Genomic DNA, 11847 nt, shown 5'->3' with positions numbered 1-11847 from the left:
TCCCGGTGATGCCGGGGTGGATTTCCCTCTATTTGTGGGAAAGGTGTTAGCTGGGACAGTCGTTCAGCCGGAGAGATCTGCTCAGGGTGGGGCGATGCAGGGGTGAGCTGCCTCCAAGCTGCCCTTCTGCGCCGGCGCTCCTCCTGCACTGATTTTGGTAACGAGCAGGGAAACCTCTCTGAGAAACGGAAAGCTGAAGGGCAGTAACATTTCAAGTGCTAAACTCTTCCTTCAGAGCAAGTTGGTGAGTTGGGCTTTGGGGACCGAGGTCTGGACTCGCTGTCACACCTCACTTCAACCTGCTCTCCCTTGCCGATGGGGCTGCTAAGTTTTGCCTTTCTTTTTTTTTGCCAGAACATTAGAGGAAACAAAAATGACAAGTTTGTCAAGAGCTGTTTATCAATTTAGTTCTTTTTTTTTTGCCAAACAGCCGGCACATTCAGACATAACATAAACCTCTCTGGGCACAGAAGGCAGGGAGTAACCTGTGCTCTCATGGCAATCTGGGCAAAGAGGATGTTTGGGGTCAATCCTCTCCTTGTATTTAAAAAACAAACTGGAAAAGCCTCATGCTCAGGACCAGTATTTTAGTGAAATGTAACTTGTTTCGTAATGTTAGGGAAATATAACTTGGTTTATTCTGTAAATTCACCCTGGCAGGGATGGGTTTGCCAGCAACTAAAGCTCCATTGCCCAGAGCAGCAAAGGGACCAGAGAAGCTGCCGCAGCTGGATGCCTGCTCCGTTGGGATAAAAAGGTACACGCTGGGTTTCCGTGCTGATACACGGGGCTCTGGGCGAGCTGGGCTCTTCCGAACACCCAAACCCGATCCCAAATTCGGAGATTGTATCATGTAGTGAAGACTCAAAGCAATTTTCTTATCTTTTACTGCAGGCCCCTTACTGCACGCAATAGTTGCCAAAACAGAGCTCCACGTGCGAAGTTGTCATCACTGAGGATCAGGGGTTCATTTTTTTTTTTCAGTGGAAAGAAATAATTTGTCAAAATATGGGAAGTTTTAGAATAAGCTCATTCTTCTGTCACTAGATCCCATCACCAGGAGCCAAGGAAAAAACTGTGTTTTCAGACAGGTATTGATTTTTGGATGTATCATTAGACGCAGAATGAAGAAGTTGGGGAATTCAACACCAGAAAAATCTCAGAACAAATATTTAACACCATGAAAGTCCCGAACAAAAGAAATGGGGGAGGATGGAAAATAATCACTTTTTGGGTGCGAAATGACTTTCCAATAGGGCTGCAGAGACACTTTCTCGGGTGAGAAACCCTGAAGCGCATCTGATGAGCGAAGGGCAGGTTGAAAGCAGCTCAGCCAGCGCCCTGCCTGGGCACCGCGCAGCTCTCACACGGATTTGGCATCGTCGTTCCCTTCCCTCTTGATGGTTAATTCCTAGGGGAAGGATTTTGCTGGAGAAATATATGGGTTTGGTCTTTCCTGGCTGGAAGCAGGTCATGCTGATGGCTCCAGAAATAAGGCTCCTCTCCCTCCAGGACCTGATCCGCTGGGGCAGGTCCACTGCAACGGCGGGACAGCGGATTTCAGCCCTCTCCTATTGCACATTCCCTGCGCTGGTGACAGCGTGACTCCGTGTCTACGCCTCTTTCCCAAGCCCTTTCCACCCAGGCTCCCTTCAGTCTTTATTATTACGGTTTTCAGAGCCCTCTGGGGAACGTCAGACCCTTGGAGTTTGGAGGTAGATGTGGCGCGACCCATCTATCGCTTAGCATCCTTCCAGCCTCGCGCCCTGGGATGGGAGAGGAAAATCGGCAGCGCAAACAGCCCGGTGGGTTCATCGCGTCGGTAAAGACGGGGACGGCCGCGGAGGGAGCGATGCTGGGGTGGCCAGGCTCCGGGTGCCGTCCAAAGGGGTGTAGCACAAAAAGGAGCCAGGCTCAGGCCGACGGTTGCTGACCTGGATGTTTCCAACCTTGGGAGAGAAATGGAAGGAACAAGACAAGCTGGATTCTGGAAAAAACTGCCCTTTGCACCCAAAGGGAGCAGGGAACCCTGAGGAAACTCAAAACCGAGCTGTGAAAAGCTCAAAACACAACTTTGCTGCATCCCCACGGTGGTAGGGGAGGGCAGGGAGCGGGCAGTGCCTGCGGCACACGGCGGGGCGCAGGCTGGGTGCTGGGTGCCCGGGCTGGGTGCCCGAGGGTGGCTGAAGGTGGCCGCTCTGTTGTAGCTCTGCTTGGCGGCAGAGGGCACCAAACGATGCGGAGATCTCTGCTGTGTTCTCCAAAACCAGATGAAGACCAGCTGGAGGGAGGGATCTGGAGGCTTTTAGTTCTGGTTTGCCTGTTCCTGATGCAGCTGTGGCTGGGTTAGGATCCCCGCTCAATAAAATCCCCAAAGAGTTATGCTTGTTTCCAGAAAAATATCAGATTTTTGATGTCTGAGTAAGGCTGGATTTGACTCCCTGCGTGCCGAGGCTCTACCTGAGCTCACCATGAGCTCGGGCTCTGCAGAAGCATTAAATAACTCATATGGAGCACTAAAATAAAGCACCCGGCAGCCCCAGATGGGCTGGTTGGTGGGTGGGGGACAGCTGGTGGGTGAAGTGGTTGCAGTTGATGGCAAAGGCAGAGGAGTTGAGGGGTGACCTTGACCTCCCCCCGTGCAGAGATGGGCCGCGGCGGCGGCGCAGGACCGGCCAGGGGAACGTTTTACGCTTTGCTGCTCCTAGTGATCGGCAGCAAGCTGTGCGTGACGAGACAGCCCCTCCGAAGGCTTCGTGAGATGCGCTGGAGGTAACTCGGAGCATTCCCTGAGCGATCTAGGCCAGGAACAGCAGGAGACGGGCACCTCCAAAAGCTGCCTTGGCTCTAAGACGGGCGTGAGTGGCAAATAAATCAATCCCTGGGTGTGGATCCCTGGCAGGAATGCAATGGCCGCGAGGCCGGGTGATTGCTGCAAATTATACGATCGATCCTGATGGCCAGGTGCCTGAAAAGTCTCAACGGGAACTGTACGGGATGAGGCAACAACATTTGGGATGCATTTAACTGCTATAGGGCTCCCCCCCCCTGCGCCGAACAGGACCGTATACGAATTTTCAGGCTTTCTGTATGGCAAAGGACTTTGCTGAGTAAGCTCAGGGACTGCCTTAACTTTATCTGTGCGGGCTTGAAAAGCTCAGCTGGAAAAAAAAGCACCTTATTGAGATATACCTTATCTTAGCAACTGCAGATTAAGGAAGCAAACTTGTTTTCCAGTCCCTGTTCCTGGTCTTTCCCGCCCCTCCCATAAAGGCGTTATCGTACGTCACGGCTGCTTGATCAGAACCCTCAGATGAAAGCCAGGAAGGCAGAGAGGAGGGAGGTCTGAGGCTCCTGAAGCGTCAAACTCCTCTGATTTGATGTAAAAATATTTGATTAAGTTATCAAGGAAGCCTCCAGAGCTGTAGGCTGAGCCTTGCTGAGCCGGCGGTGGGTGGACTTCTGCTGGGGTAGGAGCTTGGGCTGGTCTGGCCAGCTCTCTGCTTGCTGCAGGCCACCCCGGCCAGTGACTTAACACTTTTGGTGGCCTCGGTCTGCGGCTGCTAAATCAGTGAATGTTATTCTCCGACCGGGCTGCCTAGACAGTGGCTTGACCACGTGGACCACAAAGCTTCCTAGTTGTAGAAGGGCAAGCGCAGAAAGGGAACTGGTTTGATTGCGGCTCGCTCGGGCGAGCGGCAGCGAGCCGACAGACGGCCGGAGGCACGTCTGCGACGTGGTGCTGAGGAGAGCCGAGAGAAACGGTGCTTTCTGATAAACTCCTGGTTAAAAGATGGGTGGGATTCTGAAAAAGGCTCTTCTGAATCCTTCCCTGTTGAGGAACACAGGCAATATTGTCTTGAAAACAAACAGCATCACGTTAAAAAAAAGAACAGCACTACCAATTTTTTTTTTTCCTTTTATTGAGCAACGCTCCAAATTTCATTTGACTCCTGGGCTCAGAAGGAACACTCAACCAAAACCACAAAAGAACTTGGCCAGATAATAAACAAAAGGTGAAATTTGACAAAGAATCAGGATTGCTGACATCAATTTTGCACGAGGGTTTTGTTTTTTAACCTTGCTCTCTTGTCTTACGCTGCCACCCTCCACTCCGGAGCCCAAGGAGCTGCAAACAACATCAGCTGCGCTAACGAGGTCCTGCATCGATAACGGACTCCGGAAAGTTTCCATTTCACTCCAAACCACTTTCTGGATTACAGCTTCATTTCCTCAGGGGAGTAAGACTCCAAAGTGACCTAAGCTGCTTCAGAAGCTGGCTCCGTAGCCGAACGCTCCTTACCAAAAATGCTTTACTCCTTTCTGCCAGCTCTGTCCTAGGCCGCGAGCGCTCTGCTGAGCCAGAACAGCTCCGCTGGTGCGCCCACTTGCAATTTGGTGCTTGGTGTAATTCGAACACTTACCCATTTTCAGTCATTTTTCGCTCACGGTGCGGATTAGGTATCGGCCTTTGAGTCTTTCACCTCATAAAGTAAGTGTGTGACATATCGTAATGACCAGCTGACACCATCCCTTACACAAATTAAGGACGCTCGTGAACAGATAACGGGCAGTGCTAACCAGAAAATACCAATTTCTCACATTTTTGATTGCTGGATAACACTTTATCACTTAACTGGCTACTTTTCTGTTTCTTCCTTCATTGCAAAACAACAAATGTGAACACAACTTAGTTTATCCTCTACTCGGTCCTTACAGTTTAATATAAATTGTTAACTAACTCTGCTCCAGCCCTTCCATGTCCGCGGAGACTCCTTCTCAAACAAACCTTGAAAATATCGAGCTCCCTTTGGAAAGTCAAGCCCCCTTTCTTGCAATAACATCGGGTTTTGACCTGGTTATCAGCCACGCTACGAACAAATTGCCCTTGATTGAACCGCAGGGTGCTTATTCGGATTCATATGACTCATATTTATTATACAACAGGCTTCACGCGGTGCAGGTCTCCGGCAGGGACGAGAGGTGACTTTCCTGAGACGTGTGCCTGGATCGCGGCGCTTCTCTAACAGCTGGGTGACCTTGCCCGGCCGTCTGCAGTCTCCTTCCCGTTCCTCTCCCCTCAGCGCCTCGAGCACGGCTCATCCGGCAACGCGGAGCTTTTCCCCGTCCCAACGCAACCCTTAGCCCCGCTCACGGCTGCGGGAATGCGGAAGTCCGGGTGGAAAAGCGGAGGCTGGCTTCGTGTAGAGGGTGACGGGATCAGAGCTTCCTCCGGCTCACGCTGCTCAGGAACCTTCCTGTTTCAGGCGAGGAAGAGCTAACGCAGGTATCCGGGAGGGATTCGCTTTTATCTCTTGATTCCAGCTATGCCACCTGGAAAAAAATGCCATTATATGAATTTTTGGCACATTGCTGAGGTCTGTACGTACCGGCTCGGCGCAGTGAGAAGCACTCCCTCATCTCCCCTCCTCTGCTTCTCTGTCCTCTCTTTTCCTGCACTTCCATCAACCCTCATCCCTTATCTCCAGCTCTGCTACACCTTTACTACCACTTACCTCTCCACGCTCACTCTCCCTCCATCCCTTTACCCGTCAAGCGAGTTTTAATTTGATTTTCGTTTCTCACAGGGCTGGACTTCTCAGGCTTAGGGCCAACAGAATTCCAAGTCACCCGAACCAACAGGCGTTTTGAGTGCTTGTAACACCAGCCGCTACTCCGCATGCGGTGACCTGCAAACAACATGACTTCGCAGCGGCTCTTAGACCTCCCCAAAACACGAACTGTGGAGGAGGCTGCCCGTCGCGAGGCGCTGATGAGGTCGTGACAAGGCAGAAACTGCTGCAAACCTCCCCGTAAATCCAACCCGAACCCGCTGCGCCTGAACTTCAACCAGCTGCCTGCTCCGTACGCGATGCTAAGCTTTGCTGTAATGCTCTCCTTTTAACTCTTGTCAGAACGATTAATCCTGCCCAATCTTTGGCTGTGGCTCTATAGCTTTCTGCTTTTCTGAACGAGCCGGCGAAAACAAAAAGTGGCCACGCAGCAGCTGCTGCTCAGGGCTCACGTGGAGACTTTACACCAACGTACGGACGATCCGTAGAGCTTCCCTCACCGCTCCGCACCTCGACGGCCTGGATGGCAGGCGGGGTGAGCAGGGGAACGGTCCTGTTTTAAAGCTCCTGTTCTAAAGCTCCGGCTTTACCGTCCCTGGGCTGACGGGTGAAGCTGCAAATCCGTTGCTTGCGGTGCTCAAGCTCACGCTGGAGTCGGGCAACGCTGCCGGCCGTACCCGGGTTAATTGCTACGGTGTTGAAGACTAGACTCAGGATGCATCAATAATAACACAAAATAATTCAGCAGGCTGACAATTCTTCCAGGAAGGCGTAAAAGATCAACTTAATTAAGAGCCAGTTCGCAGGGAGGCAGCTGGGGGAAAGGGACCAGAGTGTCAGGGCAGGCCCTGCGTGACACAGACGTGTAGGATGTGAAGGCTCAAACAGGCCATAGCGCGAGGAGAGCGACGCTGGAAGACAAAGACATAGTCTTTATTTAAAAAAGGACATAATATTTATAAAATACGGGCACGGCGGCCCTGACAGAGGCCCAGGGCCCGGCCCCCCGCCCGCCGCGCCCCCACAAGATGGCGGCGGCGGGATGTACCACCGGCCTCCTCCTCCCCTCCTGGAGGGGGAGCCGCTCCGCCCCCCCCGCCCCGCCCTCCCGGTGGCACCGTCCACTTCCGCTCCCACGCCGGAAGCCGGAAGCGCGCAGCGGAGGGGGGGTCCCGGTTGCGCGGCGGTGAGTCCCGGGGCGGCGGAGCCGGTAACGGGGGGGGCTCAGCCGGGCCAGGCCTTGCACCGGGAGCCGCGGGGGAAGCCTCAGGCTGCAGCCTCCCAGTTGCCGTTCCCCCCGCCGCCCAGGCCGGGCGGTGGCGGAGCAGCCTCCGCCGTGTCCCGGTTGGCGCCGGGCGGGCCTGGCTCTGCGCTCCCCCAGGGCGGTGCGAGGCGGAGGCCTTGGGCGGGCACCCCCGGGGTGGCAGCGGTGTGGGGGGGCTTTCCCTAACCGGGGACAAAGCACCGAGGCGGTGGCCGGGGGGCAGCAGCCCCTCGCCGGTGCCCTCGGCCTTTCCGAGCGGCGGGGGCCCGGTCGTTGCCCCTCAGAGAGACAAAATGTCCCCTGGCTGGTTGTGTCTTACCGAAACGCTGCTAAAATCCGGTGGGGTCCGTGAGGCGGGAGCCCCTGCCCGGTGCTGGTGCCCGGCTCTTCCCGTTCCCCCTCCCGGGGGCCGTTCGGATGATTCCCACAGACCACCCGTGACCTCCACGCCCGCACTGCGCCGGGGATCGAGCTTTCCACTTCCCACTATTCCTCATTTTTCCCTCTTACACTCTGTGAACCTCGATAACAACAAAAAACCCCACCATAAGTTTATTTCTCTTTGCAGAGCGATGAAGTTCCGTACGTATATATGTCGTAAGGGAGCTCGTTTCCCAGCTTTTATGGGGTTGTTACTCGAACGGGTTTGGCTGGATCCTGGGTGAGGAGGTTTGGTAACCCTGAGCCTTACCTCCTCTTTCTGTGTTACGTGCAGAGGCTGACGCAACCTTCCCAGAGCGATATCGTCGGGATGTTTCACCCGGCTGAAAGGTAGAAGGACCACAAGCAATTAGGAACGACGCCGAAATCCCCATCGGCTGCTCGGTACGGCCCTTTCCCTCTCAGCAGGAGTGCACCGCTCCCGTGTTTCTCTCCTGTTTTTTAGTGCATTCCCGCATTATTACATCCCACATCTTAAAACCTGCGACGTGAACATCTGATATTTGCTAAATATTATCAGGCAGCCCGGATTATTTGGAATAAGTCATGGACGTTGTGCAGAAAATCCATTATTTCCCTGATTTTAGTAATATTTCACCAATTTTTACAATCGCAAGTGTTGGATCTAGTTCACCACGTATAAACAACGCCATCACTTAATGTTTTCTAAGGGTAGCAGCAATAAGTGAGGGAAATGATGGCATCACGTAGCTAGAAAGGAAAACACGTAGAAAGAAAACGCATCGAATGAGATGGGAGGCGAGGAACTGGGGAGGTGGTGAGGTACGGGAAGACACGGGTGGCACCGGTGGCCCCACCGGTGGCCGTGGGCATGGTCGGATGCGAGCAGATCCAGGAGGTTTGCTCGGCAGAACGGGAATCTGGAACGGGACGGTGCGGTGAGAGCCAGCTGGAGTTTGAGAGTCAGGGTGACGTCGCTCTGCTATCGAGTGGCTGTGAGTAGGCGTTCCCTTGACAAAACCGTCTGGCACACACAAGTAATCCTTCCAAATACGCTGTGAAAAGGAAAAAAAAGTCGGTTGCCAAAGCTGGAAGGAGTAGATACTCTCTGTTTTCCTTCTCACTCTGCCCTCAGCCTCGCTGATTCTTTATAACACAGGGGAACCTCTCCAGTGTAGCTGTTTCAAGCAGTTTAGCAAAGCTGGTTTTAAATCCCTAATAGGATTAGTACCTATTTGCAGTTGGCTTTAGAAAACCTCGTCTTTATTTGACTTCCTTTCCCCATCCTAGGAGTCTGCAGCTCCTCTGGGAGGATGGACACCCTGAGGAACCGGACGGTGGAGGAGCTCCAGGAGCTGCAGGAAAATGCAGAGGAGATCGAGCGCCTGGCCCTGGAGTCCCAGGAGGTGCGTGCGGACGGCGTGCGGACGGCGTGAGGCCGGCAAGGAGCGGGCTGGGCTTCGTTACCACCTCGCCCGCGGTGACTTTCACGTCTCCTTCCGCAGGTTCAGGAGCTGCAGCTGGAAAGGGAGATGGCCCTCGCCTCCAACCGGAGCTTGGCCGAGCAGAACCTGAAGTTCCAGGCGCCGCTGGAGACGGGGCGCACCGACCTCTCTAACAAATACGAAGAGCTGCAGAAGCTGGCTGAGCGGTGTAAAGAGCAAAAGGCAAAACTGGGTGAGCGTTTGCAAACCTTGCACCCTTTCCGATGGAGTCACGTGGGCTGTAGCTAGCGCAACATCCTTCCCTTTTGCTTCTACCTTGGCCATACCGAGCAGAGAAACTCTTCAGGGTGGTGGCAGAAAGGACTCTGCTGTGTGTAAGATCTGTATTCTCCTGTTTCTTGGTCAAACTGGGTCCCAGCAAAAAACTTTTCTAGTGCAGCAGTGGCTAAAGTTCTTTCCTCTTCACATTTTCTCCTTGCACCAAGAGTTTCCAAGGCAGGAAGGCGCTCCTGTGAGAGTGCAACAGAGCTGTGTGCTAATGATTTTTCCTTCTTTTGTGTTTAACGTTTTGCTCTGCTGTGCTCTCTGTTTCCCCAGAGAAATTTTCAGCAGCCATGCATCCTCAGACCTTGCTGGATCTCCTGCAGGTGGAAAGCCAGAAAATCGAAGAGGAGTCTGAGGTGAGCTCAAGGTTTAAATCCCTTAGCAATTCAAGCGATTAGTCCTCGAAGACTTGCAGTTACGCTCCCAAGCCTAATCCCTTAAATCAAGGATTATCCCTTTGTAGTTTGGCATTGTTGCTCCAAAAAATTGGATTGCCCTTTGTTTGCTTGCGTGTGGTGCAGTGTTCCCCTCTGTGTCTCCGACAGAGACGTAAATCCTGAGCTGGGCTCGGGGCAGAAGAGTAGAGGGATGCAGCGCTAAACCCGAGTTTGTCTTCTCTTCCAGAAAATGGCCGAGAAGTTCCTGGAGGGTGAGGTGCCCCTGGAGACATTTCTCGAGCAGTTTTCCGTGATGAGGAAGTTATCCCACTTGCGCCGGGTCAGAGTTGAAAAGCTGCAGGAGATACTGAGGAAGTCAGAAGCGTCGCAGGAGCCCGGCAGGGACTCTCAGCAGCAACCGCCTCCTCACGTACCTGGGCCCGCGGACCCGCCGAAGCCACAGCCCTTCCCTTCGGGGGCTCCTTCCTTCCCTCTGCCCTACAGCCCAGCCCCGAGCATGCCCGTCGGCCCCACAGCCCGTGGAGCTCTCCCTCCCGCTCCTTTCTCGGGCTCCCCGGTCACTGTGGGACACGTCGCTTCCTCTCAGCCGAGCACCCAGCCCGCGTTTCCCTATAAACCTCCTCCGGGTCCCGGATACCCGCCAGCGCAGGCTGCCGACGCCGCGCCGGTGTATCCCAAACCCCCTTCGGGAGGCTCGTCCCCAGCTCCGGGCTATTCCTGGTCTCCGTCCAGGGGCCCCCCTCAGCCCCCAACGTTTCCTGGCTCTCACCCCTCTCCGCCGCCGCCCAGACCCGGGTACCCTCCCTACTTCCCCCCCAGCGCAGCGAGACCGCAGTGCCCCTACCCGACCCAGCCGCCTCTCCCTAATTTCCCAATCCCCCCGCAGCCTCCCTGTCCTCCTGGACCCCCTCCACCCTTTGGGTACCCCCCACCTCCAAACCCTCAGCGCCCTGCTTGGCCTGGTTACTAAATCAGGACTCGTGGGGAGCATCCTCTGCTGCTCCCTCCTCTTTTTGTGGACTGAGGAAGAAGAGCAAGCCGAGAGCATTGCTCTTCGACCCGTCGGTGCGAAAGCATTACGCAGGATAAGAGACTAATGGCTCCGGGCTGCCGCCGGCCCCGGGGGCTGCATTTCTGGATTGGGTTTGTGACGATGGCTGGTGGGCTGAAGCGTTGGCTTCCAAATCGGCTCGTCCAGGCTCTGGCGTGAAAGCCAGGTCGTCATCTAGGTACTGGGTTGGGGTACGATGTGCACTGATGGCAGGCGCCGAGAGCCGGACCCCCTCGTCTGTGTGTCTGTCTGCGAGCGTGCGTGGGTGAGCGCGAGAGACTGCTCCGTGTACGCCTGTCCCTTGCTGCGGGGGTAACAGATGTAGTATCGTCATTTTAAGCCTTTTCGCAGGTGTTCGAAAGACACGCTGGGAATCTCTGACAGTATTTCTGACACAAAATACTCACTGCTTTCCAAGGACCTTCCTGGAAGTGAGAGGCAGAGCCGGCCCGGCTCGCAGGCGATTCGGAACTGATTGCAGCAGGGAGACGCAGCGAGCTCGCCCCTTGGGTGGGCCAGACCTGGAGATCTCGCTGTGGTTTTACGTGTTTAGGCTCTGCTCGAGCCTTTCCCGCCCGGCTGTGAGGTCGGGCTTCCCCCAGCCCTCTCTCCGCCTGCGCGGTGAGTACGTTTGCTCCAAAGCAGAGGCTGTTCTGTTGCGTTCAGGTGCTTCCAGCTCACCGGGGAGCAAAAACCTCTACTGCTGCTGCTTCTGTCCAGCACAGGAGCCTTTCCCAGCCCGTGCCGGCTGTGCGCTGTCTCACCAGCGGGCGTGAAGGTTCTCGTAGCTCCCCAGAGCTCAAGGCGTGGATATTATCTGCGTTTTTGAAGTAAACTGGGCTGGCACGACATCTCGGGCTGCTGCTGCTTTGGGGACACGTGCCTCGGGTCACGGGGAGGAGCGGGAGTCGGTGCCTCCCGCCCAGCTCTGTGAAACGCTGGGGTTCGGCAGCCTCCTGCATCCCCGGCCTCTCCTGCGGCACCCCGGGGGAGCGGGGCGGTTATTTGGGGTGCTGCAGGCTCGAGCCTTCCTCCCGCCCCCCTTCTCAGGAAACACTAGGTAACGGAGGGAGCGACGCGTTAATGTTAATGGAGATGGGATTTGCTTTGCTCAGCACTTTATACTACAAATCCTGCCTGTATCCCTGTAAGTTATTTATAAGGAGAGATTACTAATGGACTAGAACAAGGCAAACGCTTGTGGGGTTCGATGGAAACAATTCCATATCTGTGGTTAATTACAGTAATAAAATTTGATGAATTGCACGCGGGGTCACGGCAGTGGTTGCTTTCGGAAATGGCGACGCATCCAGCCGACGCTTTCTATTGATCTTTTTATGCCCTCCTGGCGTCCTTACACCAACTTCCTCTGCATTTTTGTCAATAAAAC

At 54.7% G+C, this 11847-nt stretch overlaps 1 protein-coding gene and 1 long non-coding RNA gene across 2 annotated transcripts; one reads left to right on the top strand and one right to left on the bottom strand.

Moving 5' to 3' along the window:
* Positions 1–3046: 3046 nt before the first annotated feature.
* On the bottom strand, positions 3047–6618 carry LOC309593113. Its single transcript, XR_014228721.1, has 3 exons — positions 6049–6618; positions 4790–5334; positions 3047–3832 (listed from the first exon to the last, which is right to left on the bottom strand). It is a non-coding gene; the product is annotated as an uncharacterized lncRNA (long non-coding RNA).
* A 55-nt stretch (positions 6619–6673) lies between these two features.
* Positions 6674–11681, top strand: VPS37C (VPS37C subunit of ESCRT-I). Its single transcript, XM_082318836.1, has 6 exons — positions 6674–6759; positions 7553–7662; positions 8530–8645; positions 8745–8916; positions 9282–9364; positions 9633–11681. Exons 3-6 carry the CDS (start codon positions 8553–8555, stop codon positions 10374–10376), a joined length of 1092 nt encoding a protein of 363 aa, XP_082174962.1. The 5' UTR covers positions 6674–6759; positions 7553–7662; positions 8530–8552; the 3' UTR covers positions 10377–11681.
* Positions 11682–11847: the final 166 nt, after the last annotated feature.

Source organism: Platalea leucorodia (assembly GCF_965183815.1).
Source record: "Platalea leucorodia genome assembly, chromosome: 7".
NCBI lineage: Eukaryota > Metazoa > Chordata > Aves > Pelecaniformes > Threskiornithidae > Platalea > Platalea leucorodia.
Note: the sequence above shows the minus strand (reverse complement) of the source record. Positions and strands in the feature narration are given on the sequence as shown.

Excerpts from the sequence above, each read along its gene's own strand:
- VPS37C (XM_082318836.1), top strand. The coding sequence starts at position 8,553 with ATGGACACCCTGAGGAACCGGACGGTGGAGGAGCTCCAGGAGCTGCAG. Across the intron at positions 8,646-8,744 it reads TGGCCCTGGAGTCCCAGGAG|GTTCAGGAGCTGCAGCTGGA; the intron begins GTGCGTGCGGAC and ends CTCCTTCCGCAG. Across the intron at positions 8,917-9,281 it reads AGAGCAAAAGGCAAAACTGG|AGAAATTTTCAGCAGCCATG; the intron begins GTGAGCGTTTGC and ends CTGTTTCCCCAG.